This window comes from Melanotaenia boesemani, chromosome 19 (genome assembly GCF_017639745.1).
Source record: "Melanotaenia boesemani isolate fMelBoe1 chromosome 19, fMelBoe1.pri, whole genome shotgun sequence".
Taxonomy (NCBI): domain Eukaryota; kingdom Metazoa; phylum Chordata; class Actinopteri; order Atheriniformes; family Melanotaeniidae; genus Melanotaenia; species Melanotaenia boesemani.
The window spans coordinates 24,779,631-24,797,574 of record NC_055700.1 but is presented as its reverse complement, the minus strand read 5'-3'; the positions used below and the strand labels follow the sequence as shown (position 1 = coordinate 24,797,574).

The following is a 17,944-nucleotide window of genomic DNA, read 5'->3' as shown; positions in this document are numbered from 1 at the left end:
CACACTCTTTCTTTCTCTCGCCTCTCCAGCTCTCCGGCTTTCTCTGTGAGTGTGCACATGTGTGGGTGGGAAAGGAGTGCGCAGGAGTTGAAAATGTCAGAACTCACTAAGCCTTACCTTAAAATAGCCAGTTTTTGCAAATAGCTGATATTTTCCATGAGCAGTTATCAAGGAGCCATAGCTGGAGCCTCTCTGAGAAGGTGGAAAGAAGAAGTGAGAAGAAAAGGTTTCGATTAGAGGAAAGAGGATTAAATCTAAGGTTCATCTAGTGACAAAATACTGTAAATGAAATGTACAGCATTCTGTTTCCAGTGAGAGACCTTGGCCAAATGTCTGCAATGCACACAGGGTGAATGAAAATGAAGTGGGTAGCTGCACAAAGACAACCAGCACAGTCAAGTACACGCTTGTATAGAATGCAAATATTGGCAGCGCTAGGCGCACTGGAAAATACATGGGTTTGGAATATCGCCATCTTTTCCACTCACACACTATCCCAGGAACTGAGCTGAGTAGTAATAAAAAAGGTGTGTGTGCTTTCTGTGAACGCTTGCACGTGTGGGATAAAACACAGAGGAGATGCATTTAGCCCCCAGACAACATAACCTGATACCTAAGGAACGTGATGAAGTATTATATAATGCAAATAGAGAGCGTGGCCAGACAAAGGCTTATTTTAACAATCATTTAATGCACGCCTGCCGCTGTAAACTCAGCCACCGCTGGGAAAGCTTTCAGGAATGTGTAAACTCACAAAAGATTTAGACTTGCTTTGCTTTTGCAGGGAAAAACACAATTTCCATTGTGCTAGTGGCATTTTTGGATTTCTTACTGCAGTGGCACCTGAATGATAGCTGAGGATCCAGTGTTTCAGGAATTAAAGGCATATACTGCATGATTAAAAAGTAGCATGGCTGTTTGAGATCATCTACCTGTGAGAGAGTAAGCCGACTGCCAGCTCGTTTGTGGTATTTGTTGGGGCTCTCAAACTGAAGGTCCTCCCACCGAATCCTCCACAGCATTCCAGCCAGCTCCTTCTCCAGCTTTAGTTTCCTGTGAAAAGGAAAAACCACATGGTAAGCTCAACACAGACACAGTAGCATAATACATCAGAGGGACCATCTCATAAAAGTTTGCTTTGGTTGGGATTGCTGCAGATGTCCTGAGCTGATGTTTTTACCACAAGGTCACGACGCCGCTAACTTGAATTCAATTACCAAAAATCATCCACAGTCTTGGTGGTCTGTTGATACAAAGTCCACTGATAAGATCTTAAGCAATTTGGATTTAATCATGCTAATCGCCATAAATAATGGGTAAATCTGGTCCATTTACTCAGTTCCGTTCGATTGCCATCATTCCTGCTGGTATTTCCTGAGATAACAGAATCCCTTACATCTATGCTTGTGTTGACTTTTTGTGTATTTTAATGAGATTTTACATTCACAGAACAATATGTTCTTCTTGTAGAAGTTTAGTTTAGTGGAAAAATGCAGTTTTTCTTTTTTTCCTGGAAATAAGACTCCATTCAAAGAAAGATTGGAACGTGACATTAGGCAGGAAAGATCATGAGCTCAAATGATTAACAGAGCAAATGTCAGCTGTTCAGCCATTGGAAGAAACAGCAAATCATAGTTTGTTAACTGTAAGACAATCTGAAAGAAAAGTCATGCCGAAAAGTCACAAATCTTTCTCTGTTGGATTAAGGTCCTATATCTTTCTGTTTTAAACAGCATTTGGGTCCGAACAGTAACAGATGAACTCCAGTCGTTGTTATTTCTCCCATGGAATGGTTCCCTAGTAGAATTCCCACCTTAAAAACTGCTAACTTTATTCTGTGCCTAAATTAAACAGAATCTTTCAATCAAACAACCAAGAAGATTATTTGTTCAGACCTCTAAGTACAACCTGTAAACCTTGAGTGCTGCTCCTACTGGACAAGACAAGAAAGAAATATTACACTTCCAACTAAAAGTCATTCAAATCCTTCCTTTTAAGTAGCGCTACTTAATTTTCCAACTTTAAAAATCTGTGCTTCTGACTTATTTTGATGGAAGACCGACATTTATAATGCAAATTCCTGGAGCCTTCATTGCCCTGCAGCGTCCTGAGGCTCAGAAAGCATCCTTCACAACTTTTTTTCCCCCATCCTGGCACATCACTTTACAGCACTGGGTCACACGCTAGCAACTGGATATCAACACACCAGCCGTTTTAAACATGCACCATGCCTGATTCAGCAAAGAACATTATAAAAGGAAATGAGGAAAGGAACGAGAGAAAGGAACAGAGCAAGAGTCAACATCAGCTCAACTTTTACTGACTGTAGAGAGCTCAGAGAAGAGACAGGATGCAGGATGGATGCTAAATTAGCCTTTGCTATAGGACGTCTAAGTGAAAAAATCTGCCAAAGTTCAGTATTGGGGCTTTAGCAAGCCAGAAAAGTATTTTGAGGAAGAAGTATGCAATAAGTTTTATCCCGCTTATGTCAATTATTCTTCATTTCTGAGTAACGTTTTGTCAATAAAATGACAACATCCTATTAAAACATGTCCTGTTTGGTTTTAAGCACTTGCTTAAGCTGAGAAATTAAAGCAACTTGGTATTGCAGGCTAAAATACCTTCTTTTTACTATGTAACTGCCAACATTTTAGCATTACTGATGATATTTTGCACTTCAAATGTACCTGAACTCACAACCACTACAGGTTGCATATTTCTTTTAATGTTATCATAGGTCTTTGTTAAATGCATGAACTTATAATCCATGAGGCCATTGCTGGGAGACGGATAATCTTGATAGCATCTACGAGTCCTTTAACAAACTTTTGTTGTTATTTTTACAGTAAATAACATTTGCCTTTGTCTAGTTTTAAAAACAGAAGTCAGTGTAGAGTTAAATTAAAATTATTCAACAGAAAATAACGGCCTAGGGATACCCTCCTTATTATATCTACAAATATATGTATTCCTCATTGATGAGGTTGGGCTGTGTGTTATTCAGGAATGCATGATATTAAAAAAATTAAGTTTGAAGTATCTTCGTTGAACATTTTGCTGAGGAAATATAAAATTAATACACTTGTGCTTCTCTTTATTATCAAAATGTCTATACGATATTGATTTTTTGATACTGATATGGTGATATTGCGATAACAGCAATAATTTGCATCTATTGTGCAGCCCTTGTACTGTTTTGTTTCTGTTCAATTTTAAGGATTTTTTACCCAGTGATATGTGGCATACCTTCATTTTCCTCAAAATCAATGATGCAAAATTCAAAATGACTGATATCCAGATGATAATATCATGATAACAGTAAGTTTGCATTATTTAGTTCTCTTGCTTTGTCATCATGAACAAAAATCAACCTACCTATTCTAAACTGATCGTCCCTTCAGCCCTCTTATCACCCATTTTACCTCCTTTTAGCTTTAGCTCATAGCCAATCACATGTCCTCTAACAGCAAGTCAAAGCATAACAAGCTACTGCCTGAAGACATCACATTTGATAGGACAAGCAGAGGAATTACGATTAAATGTGAAAAAGTAATGAACGAATGTGTGTGCTGCCCATAAGGGACACTTCAGACTGAAGTTTGAGGTTACAGAGTGTGTGTGCATATATCATCAGTCATAAAAGAGGTCAAACAGATTTTGAGCTGAGCATATACGACACACAGCAGCTGTCTGAAAGAAATACAGACAAGAATAGAGTAAAAAGCTTTCTTTGTTTAAGAAAAAAAGTTTGGAAATTCATCATTCACTTAGTTTGATCATTTTTGTCTCTTATGGTGTATCACGTGCGTATAAATTGCAGCAAGCGCAGATAAAAAGTTCTGCACAGCGGAACCAGAGTAATTCATCCCCTAATTTTCTTGTCAGTGATATTTTTGACACGTTTTGTGTGTTATTTCTGAGCGTCGGTCTGGCAGGCAGGCTTCACAGAGAAGAGGAGGCATTCCAGCAAATCGACACATCTGGGACAAATCTCAGAGGAGCTGCTGTTTCTTGACATTTAATGATTTACAGCAAGAACGTGTTCAAAAATAAAACACAGTTTTGGAAAGCAGAGTTTCTCAGTTTGTTTTTACATGCTTGCTTTTCTTCTCTTTTTTTGTGTCGGTGAATGGGTTGGGGGACTCATTTTCGGTTTAAAACACTTAGAAAGGAAAAATGAGCAGAGCTCAAGCATTCCAAGGCAATGTAAAAGGTGTAAAACACTTCCAGATGGCTGCAGGACATTATTGCAGCGTTTGCATATCCACGTGTTTTAGCTATCCTTTCCACTCCAACCAAAGTGGCCCCAAAATCATCAGGTCGAATCAAATCAGAGATTCAGATGCTTTGCTAGCATTTTGAGGGCATTAAGCACCCCTGGCATCTTGTCCCCAAAAACACACCACAAAAAAACAAAAAAAAAAAACTAAAACCTTTCTATTTAAAGAACCTCGTTTAGAGACTTCTGGCAGCCAGAGGGGCAAAGTGTGCGGCTCCACACTGGGCCTATTGTTTCATGAGTCCCATTTGTGAATACCTCCTCTGGACCAACCCCCTTCATTAAAACAACAGAGTCGCTGCTGCTCTGCTTAACATCCCCTCACACTCCTGCTGCCCAGCAGAATCCAAAACCAACCCAGAGCAGCCCACAGCTCAGCCACTCAAATCTTAAGCTCCGCAGCAAAGAATTTAACAGCTGCCCCATGAAATGTAAAGACTGGGCATGCGAATCACCTAACAGCCCCAAAAACCTGTGGTGACGCGTCGTTTTATAGTAAACCTTTGTTTTACCAGTTTTTTCTGTTTTTTAACCCCAGAAAATAAGAATCTTCCTCCAGCTAAAAGAAAAAACTGAAATTTTGACTTGATGTGAGGCTCACAGGCACAAATGGTTTGCAAAGCAAGGCAATAAAAAGAAGCAGAAGATTTAATACACGTCTATTTTTATTAAGTTTAATATTCAGTGAAATTTAGCTTACATTTTCAGGTCTATTATCAAAAATACCCTTTTGTTATATAAAAATACACCAATAAACTTCTAAAATCATATAAATTACATTTCCTAAGACCTAATTGATCTGGTTAATTATTTAAAAAATAGCATAAAAACAGCAGTAAATATTAAATATTCAGAAATTATAATTTTTTTTCTTTTATAAAGAAAAATATAGATTAAACATAAATGTTTCAGACAGGTAAATTTGCACCTTGAGCTTGAGAAACTCTGATCTGAGTAACTACCGATCGTGATAAAATATTCCAAACATTTAGTGGTGTTTTCGTAGGTCAAGTTCTGAAAATAAAAGCCCCTCAGCAGCTGGCCGATCTTTAAGGCGGCTGCTAAAAGCGCTGCTGTCCACCCCTCTGTCCATCTGCAAAGCCTCTCTGGTGTCTGCAACAACAGGAAGTGATTTGTTAGCCTTTGGTGTGGAAAAATAAAAAGCCCAAATCCATTTTAAAAGCTTTACATTTAGCCTGAAGCTGACTCAACTAAAGCACAATATGTTTTTTGGACAATACTTTTAGTAAAGGGGTCTAAATATAGCTGCACTAAAGCAGAACATTCTGAACCACAAATACATCCGAGTTTCCCAGTTAAACATAGCAGAAATATATACTCGTAACAGCCTTTTTATTTATTTACTCTTTAATTTTAATGAACGCCAAGAAAAAAACTTACCAGCCAAGAGTCCAGAAAAACTAGCTACCTAGTCTGGAAACCATGTAGCGCTTGCTGAACTGTGAGCTGAAAAAACAAAACAAACATAAAAAACAAAGAAGCTAATTCATTGAGTAAAAAATGAACCGTCTGCATCAAATTATCTGGTGGTTATTTAATTTTGGGCATGATCAAGTCAGATTCAGATTTAGTGGAATTACCTCAGGTGGATAGCTGCTCCTCCATCTTTCTGCCACCACTCCTCTGATCAAAATCCATTCTGATTGGCTGGTGATTAACACTCGTTTGTGTTAATGATCAGTATTAGACAAGTAATCAGATTACCAGTGTGATTTGTTAGTTGTGCAGCAATGTGTAAATTATCTTATAGATCGGTGCTTTTGTAAGTAGAGAGTAGCGTTAGCTGCTTATGTAAAGACACCTTTGAGGAAGCAGTGAAAAAGAAAGAAACAAACATTAATATCCCTTCATTACTTGCAGATATTACCCACGACATTAACCAGGGTTTAAAAATCCTTCCAGGAGCTTAATTACTTGGAGCATGCATGATTTACTTCTTGCGTAATTAAACAAGGCTTAATAGTAAAACATAAACATGTAGACTTTGCCACTTGGGAGTCTGCAGCTATTTCATTTTGGTTTGTTTTTACAGCTGAATGCCGAGCACAAAGTTAAAACCATTAGAAAAGCAGCGGGCCTTATTTTAATTCGAAAATGCATCTTAAATCAGCTTGAAGGCAGCAATTAAAAGCAAATTCTTTAAGCATTCACATAATGTTGGAGCCCACTTCATTTTGTGATTCAAGGCATATTAAACTGCATAAATATTGCACATGTAGTTTGCAGAATCTCTAAATACAGTCACTTTTCAACTGACGAGCAAGTGAGCTCTAATAAGAGTCTCAAGATTCTTTGTATTTCAGTATTCAACTCTAGTATAATGTAATATTTCTGATATCTGACGATGTTCTGGCATTGAGTCATGCAGTGTTTCAGGTGTTATATTGTCCCATTTTTCCTGCAAACATCACAACATGTGCAACAGTACAGCTCAGACTGCAAGCCTCAGTCATTCTTTAGCAGAATTTGGTTTTGCAAGGTGAAGGCGATGAATCTTGAAGGCAGCATACGTCCACTTAAAATCTTACAGGATTTTTCTGCACAAGTGTAAATGCACCACTTGTCTCTCCCATAACCCACTTAAAGACTGTTGTGAGCTAAATTTGTTGCTGAGAACAGCACAAATTGTTCTTTTTGTCTTTTGAACATGGCTTAATTTTTTCCATCACCCCCCAAAAGCGATCTGGAATGCTGACTGGTCTGACCACAATAAACGTTTATCGGTCCCTGATGCCTCTAAACACAAAGAACTCAACACTTAGTCTGGACAAAGTTAACATGAGGCTACATTTTTTGTGACAGAGAATATAACTATATTAATGTGCTTGACAAAAGTTTCCCAAACTGTTTGCTTGACTATATGATTATAATCAATGTCTGATGGATCAAAGAGCTTGGATGTCCAGCTTAGATGGCATCCTTTTCCTTCACACACTGAAATGTCTCCAGATTCCTAAAGTCATTTAATAATATTATGTATTGTGGAGAAAAGAAATATGTAAATAATTTAAAATTTTAATTTAGGAAATGTTTTCTTAACTTATCAATGATTTTCGATGAATGAATGACTGCAGATCTTCTGCTTTTATATCACATCTTGATTATGGCCACCTGTTGTTTGAAATAACATTATTACTTTGTTTACCTCATTTCAAGCTCATGTTGCAGGCATGAAACACAAAGAAAGATGTATAACAATGGATTAAATGAAGCTGACACAGCCAAACCTTGAATTCATACTGAAAGCATTGATGTAAGGTGGTGGTGGTAATTGCAAATTAGTTTTGCAATTCAAAAATCTTTTCTTGGATTTATAAAGTTTTAAGTGGCTGAAACAGACATTAACTAGAAGACTAGTGTGTGAATTATTTAATTAAATCTCTTTTTTTATAATGAAGTGTAAAGAGAATAAATTTATTGAACCTACTAATAATCTGTATGAGAGGGTGGGAGTCATTCATGGCCAGTATATGAGCTCACTTGGCAGCTTCAACAGACTTCACCACTACTTCAATGTTGTCACCTGCTGAGCTGTTGCTGTAGCAACCACTGCAAAAACAGCACACCAGCATCTAGCAGCACAATCCATAAATCTTGTCTCAAACACATCTATCTCCGGCTCCTTTAGTTTTCTTCCATGAGCAAATTTCAAAAAGAAATCTCAGCATTTCTCTTGTTTGAACTAAAAGAAGCACAGACAGGAAGCGACACCGCGATGGGATCAAACTCACCTGTAAATGAGGAAGCTGGAGATTCCAAAAATGATGAGCGCTAAGCCAGAACCCACTGCTACAATACCCAGAACTGGCAGATGACCTGGAAACACGAGGAGGAAGAAAAAAAAAAAGATTACAGTCTCATATGCTCAACAGATGTCCACATTTATATCTTTGAAAATAAAAAGTGTGCTTTGAAAATCACAGCTGTGACTTCCTGGTGTGCAGCTGCACTGCTGAAGCTATTTGTCAAACCACCAAACACAAGCAACAATTTCACACAATTACACAGCTCTGGCTTCCCTGATGTATATTTAAAGCTCAAATGGACTCCAATCATACCACCTGCTGTAAATCACTGATGGTTGTAATTAAAGAAAATATCATTTGAACGGTAACCAACCCCAGAAAGTGTTTCAGGGCAATCCTATACCTGTGAACTTATTATTTGTGTAAAAGTCATAACCAATACTGTTTAAAAAGAAAAATACTGAATCTTGACTTCCTTATTACTCAGACTTATTCAAACAGAAGTTAAGCCCCTTTAATTGTGGACAAAAACACCCACTAACATCTGGGTTTTGTTCTCAGTGAGAAAGAACAATTGACATTTGTTTCTAGGACAAGTGACTCTGCAGTAATGTCTATTTAATGGGTCTAACTTTGGCACTGATGGAAAGATTATGTACAGATGGAGACATGATTTAACCCCCAGTACAGCCTCCACCCAGTGAGATTACATGCACACCTCAGTTGAGGTGAAAGTTTGATCTTATGATACTTATAATATAAGTTTACCTGCATTACATTGGAGAGAAATCAAGTTATTGACAAATATCTTCAACATTGTGATGGTATGGACTGAGTGAGAAAATGTTTAAGATATACTGCTGTTTCTAACTTTCTCTATAGGAGATCATCTTGTAAATAGCTTACAGTCAAATTTATTGCACAGGCATTGAATTTTTATGACTTTAAAGCAGATTTTGTCAGATATGATGAGCTTGCGTGGATCATCTTGGTCTGGTAGAGAGAAGTGATTTAGTCTCCAAACACATTATCTCTGTGCATTAAACCAGAACTGATAGCTTTGATTTCATAATATTTTAGTGGGACTAATGAGTTAAAGTGCATTCTTGAAGCCCAGTTTTGGTTTGATTAAAACAGCAGTTTTTTTTGTTTTTTTTTTGTTTGTTTGTTTGTTTCTTCTTCTTTTTGTAGTGTCATGTAAATGTGCCACTGTCCTGCAGATTTTACATGTCTACCTGCTGTAATACACTTGAATCAAATTATTAATGGATTATTAAGAGGTTTATGCAGAACTTGACGACAAACGGTCATGTGGATCATGTGTGTTGCAGCAGGGAAATGTCTAAAACCTGCAGGACAGTCGGTGATGCTGCACTGAACTACTCTAAAATATTCCAGCTACAAGGCAGTTTAGCTAGCATTCCTTAAATTACAGCCATGAGAAGAAATGGTCATTAGCAAGTGTTTTAAGAACCGTGCCAATTTCAGCTCTATTTTTATGCTGATGGACTCCTTTGAATTCATCACTAGCCATATTGGTTCTTCCTCAAAACAGACCATAGTCTCTTCTAAATATTGCTATGGGCAGCGGCTAAAGCTACATCCACATAGCCTGTTTGGAACAGAATTCAAATCTAAGGTACATGATAAAGGAAAATTAGTGATCCCTGAAATATTTCTGTTACAGGTAGCATGACACGTTCTGGGATCATGTGAGAGTTGTATAAGTTCTTTAACATTCTGTTCACTTCAGTAGTTTCTACATTATCTTGAAGAATGCTTAACTAGAGCTAGCACACTTGCTAAAGCTTTGTTCAACAGGTTTATCTGTCGTGTTAATTATAGAATAAACTTACCGTTTCTTTTAAATGAAACTTTAGTTTGAATTTGTGAAACATGAATTTGCACTAAATGTTCATATTTTTTTCTGAAAACTGAAGAATCATTGTCCTTTGCCCTTAAGTTAACACTGGAAAAGGCACTGGTTTCTCAACTCTGCAAATAATTAAATCTTGGCCCCAGATTCGAGGATGGAATCAGATTTATTGCTCTTTCACTCTTTTCACTCATTACCCTGCATTCATCACATAATATATTTATAATTGCGCTGGTTTTCCCCTTCGCTATATCATCCGTCACTCTAAAACTGCCACTCAGAGCTTTCAACACCACCGCACCCAGCACTTTCATTTCACTCTTTCACTTTGGTAGATGAAAATAAGAAACTCTAGGCATTAATTATTGTAGCATCCATGATAATAGCACATACGAGAAGAAATATGTAATTAAGTCTAATAAATCTTCCCTCAATATCAGTGCAGGGTAGGAGATTACTTCTTTTCATACAGTCAGTGACCCCATAAATCAACCGATTCTACCCTACTTTTCTGTTGGATCAGGAGGTTTTTATTGCATACCATCATTGCAGGATGGGTCATCTTTGGAAAAGACACAAGGTGGGTTATCCAGTGGCGGGCCACCACCAGGCCAATTGATCTTCTCTGTCTGGGACCAAATTATCTCTTTAGTGGTTCCATTGTAGTAGGCAACAAGCTGCAGCAACAGACAAAATAATTATTATAAAAAGACTGCACACAACTTTCCATAGTAACAAAAAAGTAATATTTGATATAATTTGTTGTTCAGTCAAAAAGAGAATTCTGACTTTATTCAGTCCCAATGAAAATACTCTACTGATGCATGAAACCTCTCATTTGACATCATGGCCTGTCTTGTTGGACTTAAGACTTGGACTTGTTGTCTTAAGCATAAAACATGATTGCATACCACCAACCATGTGGTAAATTTGGCAGACCATCTAACAAAGAATGAACAACCACCTCAAGCTCTGCCATTTTTAAAGAGACAGGAGCTAAAATAAAACGTGTCAGAGAAAAAATAAAAACAATAGCTAAAGCTATAAATATAAGGAATATTGTAATATGTAAACCTCCATTTTTAGGCTAACATAAGACATTAGGAGATAGGAGCAGGAAAATATCACAAGCTAAACTTAACAGTGTTGATATGATTATTGTTAGCATGTCAGCAAACTGACATTAGCATTTAGCTCAAAGTATCTCAATGCCATGGCATCACATATGACTGTTTTCACTAAATCTGCTGTCGCTAAGATAAGCACAAGGTCTTATTTTTCTAATGCAAGGACTTTGGTAGTTATGGACGGGATAGGCAGGAAATGTTAGCAACCTCATTCTGAAGTATATTTTTAGCAGGCAGGTTTTGGACACACAAGACACAGGACATAGAAACAAGAGCTGGTTTTATTTCCATGTTTGGATTGATTTGTTGTTTCATTTGAGATGCTCCTAATAGCTTGGTTAGGTTTAAGCAACACAATTTCTAGGTTAGTTTAAGTAATTCCAACTACCAGGTTAGCAGAAGGTAAAGATAATAGTTGAAATTAAAATAAGAAAGATTGCAAAGTTATTCTAGAAAATCAAAGAATGATGCAGAAATGCAGCTTCAGTGTAGTGGAATCTAATGTTAAAGGATACTGATGAGACACCACGATGTTAAAAAGAGATTGGGCTAAATGATACTGTATGTGTGAAGTAGGAGACAAACTCAAAGAGCAATCTGTTATTTCTAAAAAATGCAGTGAAGGAGACTCCATACAGAGAAACCACAGCTGAGATTTGAACCAGGAACCTTCGTTCTGTAAGGCAAGAGATCTTACAGGAAACTAATTCTCTACAATTCAACTTCAATTAAATCAAATGGGAAACAAAAGTTCAACTGAAATTTTAACCTTCTACCACGTATTAGCTAGCTTTGTAGAGCAAGCTTTTGAATCCCACTAATTTTTTACTTATTTAATCTCCCCAAGACAGAATTATGGGAAATCCCTTAATATGCAAGTTTATTTGTAAAGCACATTTCATATACAAGACAATTCAAAGTATTATAGATGGTACAACGAAAGCATTAAAAGAGCAACACATAGAAAAAAACATAAATTATTAGTAAAATTACTTTACTGTGAGAGGGCAAATATATTAGTAAAACATTAGTGAAGAAATTTCAAAATGACTTAATATGTCTTTAAACACTCACCAGTCATTTTATTTGGTACAAATGTTCAATTGCTTGTTAACACAAATATCTAATCAGCCAATCACGTGGCAGCAGCTCAATGCATTTAGTAACGTAAACAAAATAGGTAAGTTAAGAAAAAGGAAAAAGGAGTCTGACAGGGTACTGTTAGGATAGCCGCTGAGTGCAATTAAATCATCAATAAAACTGAATTTTAGTTTCTTTAGATAATCATACACTTAAATAATGACTTAAGTCATAAAACAATTAGATAATCACGTCTTTTATAAGCATTTTGTTTTTTTTTTTCTGTGATTCATAATTAAAACATTTAAGATAAACTACGTGAAAAAACCTCTCCTACAAACAGATGGCCTGAGTTCTTTTTTCTCAACAGTGCAGCTCCATGAGCAGCATCTGTCGTCCTGCTGTGACATATGACTCCAGTGCTTCTAACTAGCAACAGAAGTTTGTGCTTTTCACCTCTGCTCCCAACATGTTGCGCCCTTTCTGCTAAAACCCTGGAGGTCGTTAGCTGCACAAGAGTCATCAAAACAAAGTGGGACGTGGTGGGTGAAGGGGCAAAGGCTGCAATGCCTTAGTAGTTAATCCTCTGATGTCCATCTCTCTGAGTTACAATGCAAAACTGGTTGAATTCTCTTCTGAATACCACATTTTCTCCATATTGTTCTTTTATTTTCAATCACCTGAACTGAAATGTTTAATTTAATTTCAGATGAGCACTTTGAACCCTATCACCATGAAAATATAGCGCAGATTTTGCCAACTCTCTATTGTAACTGAGATCCTGAAAGCTGAACCCCTTCCTGTGATTTTTTCAACCAAGCTGCTGGCTACTCAGGTCAATCAGCCGTATGAATGAACCAATTAAAGACCAAGGATAAATGAGACCAGGAAGTCCTGCTGACAGACCCTGAGGACCGCTATGAAATTCTAACTGAAGTCAAATGTAGCTAACCCACTTCTTCTACCATCAGAGAAACAAGAAACACAGACACACTGGAATAGGTCACAGCAGTGTTTGCAGAGCACAACATGCATAAAGATTCTCATCGCAGAGTGAGAGGGAAATGTGAGGTTTTACACATCTTATCATTAAAAAAGTCAGGACCTCAATACCACAGATGGCAACATCCACTTTGCATGCATAATGTTCAGCATTTGATTTCATTGCATCCCCTGCACAAGGAAAGGCTTTTAAACCACACATCACTAACGGTGCTGAAAAGAATTTTTGAAAATTCTCATCACTCTAATTAGATGCACATGAAGTAAATTAGTCTTTGATTGTTTGCAATTATCTTGTAGGAGCAGCTTCACACTGACAGTAAACGGTAAAAAATGCCAGGGGTGACTCGAAAGAAAAAGTCTTCAGTGGAATCACTGAAACAAAGAATGCAAAACTATTTTAATTATAAAAAACACAGATATATGAGCATGTACTCATCTGCCCCTTTATCAGGTCCACCGGTTTAATTAATACAAATATATATGTGTTATACATTTAGTCATGTAGACATGGTGAAGATGACTTGCTGAAGTTCAAACTGAGCATCAGAATGAGGAAGAAAGAGGATTTAAGTGACTTTGAACATAGCATGGTTGTTAGTCTGAGTATTTCTGAAACTGCTGATTTACTGGAGTTTTCACACACAACAATCTCTAGCGTTTACAGAGAACGGTCTGAAGAAGAGAATGGGCAGACTGGTTGGAGATGATGGGAAGGCAACAGGAACTCGAACAATCACTGATTCCAACCAAGGTCTGCAGAACAGCATCTCTGAACACACAGCATGTCCAATCTTAAAGCAGATGGGCTACAGCAGCAGAAGACCACACCGGGTGCCTCCTGTCAGCTAAGAACAGGAAACTGAGGCTACAATTCACACAGACTCACCAACACTGGACAACAGAAGATGGAAATAAGTGTTACATTCAGGTGGTATGGTCAGAATTTGGTGGAAACATAAAAAACATGGATCCATCCTGCTGTGTATCAACTGTTCAGGCTGCTGGTGGTGTTTTCTTGGTCCACTTTTAACCCCTTAGTACCACCGTGGCCTGGTTTAACCTAATACAGCCTACCTGATAATTGTTGCTCTCCATCCCTTTATGACCACAGTATACCCAACCGCTCTATGTCACAAAGCTCAAATCATCTCCAGTTGCTTTCCAGAACATGACAATGAGTTCACTGGACTCCAGTCACCTGATCTCAATCCAGTAGAGCAGCTTTGGGATGTGGTTAAACGGGAGATTCTCGTCATGGATGCAACCGACAAACCTGCAGCAACTATGTGATGCTATCCTGTTAATATGGAACAAAACCTCTGAGGAATGTTTCCAACACCTTGTTCAATCTACGATACCAGGAATGAAGGCAGTTCTTAAAACAAAAGGAGGTCCAACCAGGTACCAGCAAAATGTACCTAGTATGTACCTAATATACATATACTATGTGTATCTGTAATTAGTTATAATTCAACATTTTCTGGGGTAGTTTTGAACCAGAAGTGGTTGTAATTGAACATTTAAATATTTGGAGAATGTAGTAACAGATAGAAGAAAGTTAATGGGAAATAATCTGCATTTTACCTCAACTCATCGTTTCTAACAACAATGCCAGTTAAGCTGTAAAACGATCTTTAACTAATGAACTAATCCACAGTTATTTCTTATTTTACCAAAATAGAAATAAATAATTTGTTAAACTAAGAGACATGAGTAGAAATAAGGTATGTTAATCAAGGAAAGATGTGCTAAATTAGAAACACACCAGGCAGGATGTAGTTAGTGGTTATCATCTGACAACTAGAGTGCTCCAAAAAATGCTTTTTAACTTTTGGGTCCATATTTCTGAAAGGGTTTTAGAAAAAGAGTTTGTTTGTATGCATTTAAATCTTTTATCAGCACACATATGCAGAGAAAAGCTCTACTGAATCCTCCTCATGTCCTTGTCAACCTCTCCAGGGCAAATCTGTTTATTACAGTCACAGCTCGCTGTGCCAGTCTGTGTGTGGTGTGTACGATCTGTAATTATAGTCCAAACAGAAGTGTGTTAGGGAGTTAAATTCATGTAAGTCTCTGATACTTTTCTCTTTAAAGGGGACATGTATTGACAAAAAGACCTATTTCATATGTAGCTGTCTAAAGCTATTATGTCATCATAAACTCCAGGAGCCCCTAGTTTTGAAATGACATCATTCAATGAGTTGTTCAAATTTAAAAGGAACTTGTACACCACAGATGACGCTTCCTCATCCTCATCTACACCCAACTTCAACCTCTAATCATTCTTGTAATAATCTGAATCATATCACTTATTTCATTATTTCATCTCTTGGGCAGACAGGACAAGTGGTTTGAGTGGGGAGTGAACGAGGACATCTTAGAGAAGGAAGACTGAGACAAGTCAAAATATGGACAGTGTTCACATTGAACGAGACCTCGGGTGAGTCATGACTCTCGACAAGGGTCGTAGACTCTAAAACATCAGTGGTTTCAGGTTACGTAAGTGAAATCCTCCCAGTATCTCCATCAGAACTTAGTGAAACATCTTCAAGAAACTAAACCCAGTCCAGTTAACTTGACTTAAGCTACCTTGGATCCCATAAGCTGGAGGAATCAGAACCTTTTATGAAACAGTAAAGCCTTGACTCACCCCAAACTCTCCCGTTTCCTGGTTGGTCATTGCCCACAGGTCAACATCTATATTTCTGGCATTTTTGTCGTCTGTGGAAAAATGTCCTGTCACTCCTGAAAAAATGGAAAATACACACATTAAGAGTATGACTATTGCCTCTAAATTATGATCATAAACCAACATGTATTAACATATATCATGTATAGCAAGTGTAAACAGGTTGGACTCTTAATATTAAACTTCTTCACACTTTTTTAAGAAGTTACTGTCCTATATTTAATGAGTTCCTGTATCTTCTCAACCAGGTAACATTGTCAGAACATCTGCAGTTAAAAGGTGAATCTTTCCATCATCATCATCCACACTGGCCCCACTATCTTTGTTTTTTCCTTCAGTGTGTTTTTTTATCTGAAGCAACAAAATCCCATCGTGCTGCTTCTCTCAGTATGATATGAGCATAAATCTGCCAGCCTGCAAGGCAGACAAGGAAATGTGTGGAAACCCACATCAATCAACAAATGCACTATTAACTGCAGTTTTGAGTGATAAATGTTCAACAAGGCTAATTACAGTGTTAAATGTGGCTAATTTTAATCATGATATTTTGGTTGCAGTGGGGCTTTCCAGTACTGTTTGTAGATGGTGTCACATTATTAGAGTAGTGTTCCCTGTTCTCTGACATGCTGAGGAAAAGACAAATGGTATTTAATAGAATTGAGTATTAAATTTGCATAAGATCACATACATCAATGTCCATCAATAGATACAAGTTTGAATTCTAAAAATTAACAAAAGAAATTACACAATATAACTCATTGCTGTAGTTGCCCATCTATTTTAGATCAACAATCCCAATTCCCAAAAAGTAAGAATAGCTTTATACATCAGAGCGCATTCAAAACTATAATAATAATAATAATAATAAAAATAATAATAATAATAATAATGGATTAGATTTAAATGGTGCTTTTCAAAGCACCTGAAACAATTTTCACTATAACTATTATTCCTTCCCTCCTCATTCATACGTGGTGATGGTAAGCTACATGTGTAACCACAGCTGTCCTGGGGCAGACTGACGGAAATATGGCAGCCAATCTGCACCATGCAAAGCCAAACGGTCTCTCTGACCACCACCAAACGTTCATACACATTCATACACCAGCGATGTTTGAGGACACAAGGACAGATGACTGGGGGAGCGGGATTCGAACCGCCAACCTTCTGATATAACCCCAGTTCCAGAAAAGTTGTGTCACTGTGTAAAATATGAATAAAAACAGAATGCAAATCTCATAAATCCATAATATATGCCCATTGGAAGATTAACAACATACCAGATGCTGATGCTTCATGTAAAATGAGACACCACACCTCAAAAAAGTTGGAACAGCTGGGGCAACAAAATGCTGGAAAAATTGCTGGCACAAATTAATAACAACTGGAGGAGCATCTGACAACTAATTGGGTTAACTGGCTATAGGTCAGTAACATGTCTGGGTATAAAAGAGCATTTCACAGAGGCAGAGCCTCTCAGATGTAGGTTGGGCAGAGGTTCAAATCTGTGACAAACTGCAACTGAAACAACTTCAGAAAAATGTTCCTCGACATGAAACGGAGGAGGAAGAGCAGTAGGCTACCATCCGGAAAGTCAGTGGATCGATTCCCACCTTCTCCTGACTACATGCTAAAGTGTCGTTGGGCAAAACACTGAACCCCACTTTGCTTCCCGATGTGTGTGATAGTAGAGAGCACTTAGTATATAACAACAGAAGTGCTGTATGAGTGTGTGTGAATGAGTGAATGTAACATGTTGTGTAAAAGTGCTTTGAGTGGTCAACATGTGACTAGAAAAGTGCTATATATCAGTACAGTCCATTTACTGGAAATAACTGCATGGGCTCAGGTCATTTTAAATTACCAGAGCTCATTTAAAATGGTCAGAGCCAAAGCAGAAAAGTATTCTGTGGTCAGATTAATCAAAATTTGACTTTCTCTGTTTTTAAAACATGGATGCTGTGTCCTGCAGACTAAAGAGAAGAAGGAGCATCCAGCTTGTTATCAGCGGACAGGTGAAAAGCTGCATCTCTGATGGGATGGGGCTGCATTAGTGTCTATGGCGTGGGCAGCTTCCACATCTGTGAAGCTCCATCAATGCTGAAAAGTACATGGAGGTTT

The 17,944-nt window shown here is 37.6% G+C and overlaps 1 protein-coding gene and 1 long non-coding RNA gene across 2 annotated transcripts in view; both read right to left on the bottom strand.

Annotated features, from left to right (window-relative positions):
* Positions 1–17,944, bottom strand: part of LOC121629587 (atrial natriuretic peptide receptor 2) — an 81,028-nt gene that overhangs the window by 37,129 nt on the left and 25,955 nt on the right. The window contains exons 5-9 of the mRNA XM_041969244.1: positions 15,785–15,879; positions 10,464–10,599; positions 8,032–8,116; positions 933–1,053; positions 118–192 (exon numbers count right to left, since the gene is read on the bottom strand). Of these exons, the coding sequence (XP_041825178.1) occupies positions 118–192; positions 933–1,053; positions 8,032–8,116; positions 10,464–10,599; positions 15,785–15,879 (512 nt within the window). The remainder of the gene's footprint in view (positions 1–117; positions 193–932; positions 1,054–8,031; positions 8,117–10,463; positions 10,600–15,784; positions 15,880–17,944) is intronic.
* LOC121629588 lies at positions 4,927–7,176 on the bottom strand. The gene is made up of 3 exons (XR_006008393.1): positions 5,881–7,176; positions 5,681–5,746; positions 4,927–5,392 (listed from the first exon to the last, which is right to left on the bottom strand). It is a non-coding gene; the product is annotated as an uncharacterized LOC121629588 (long non-coding RNA).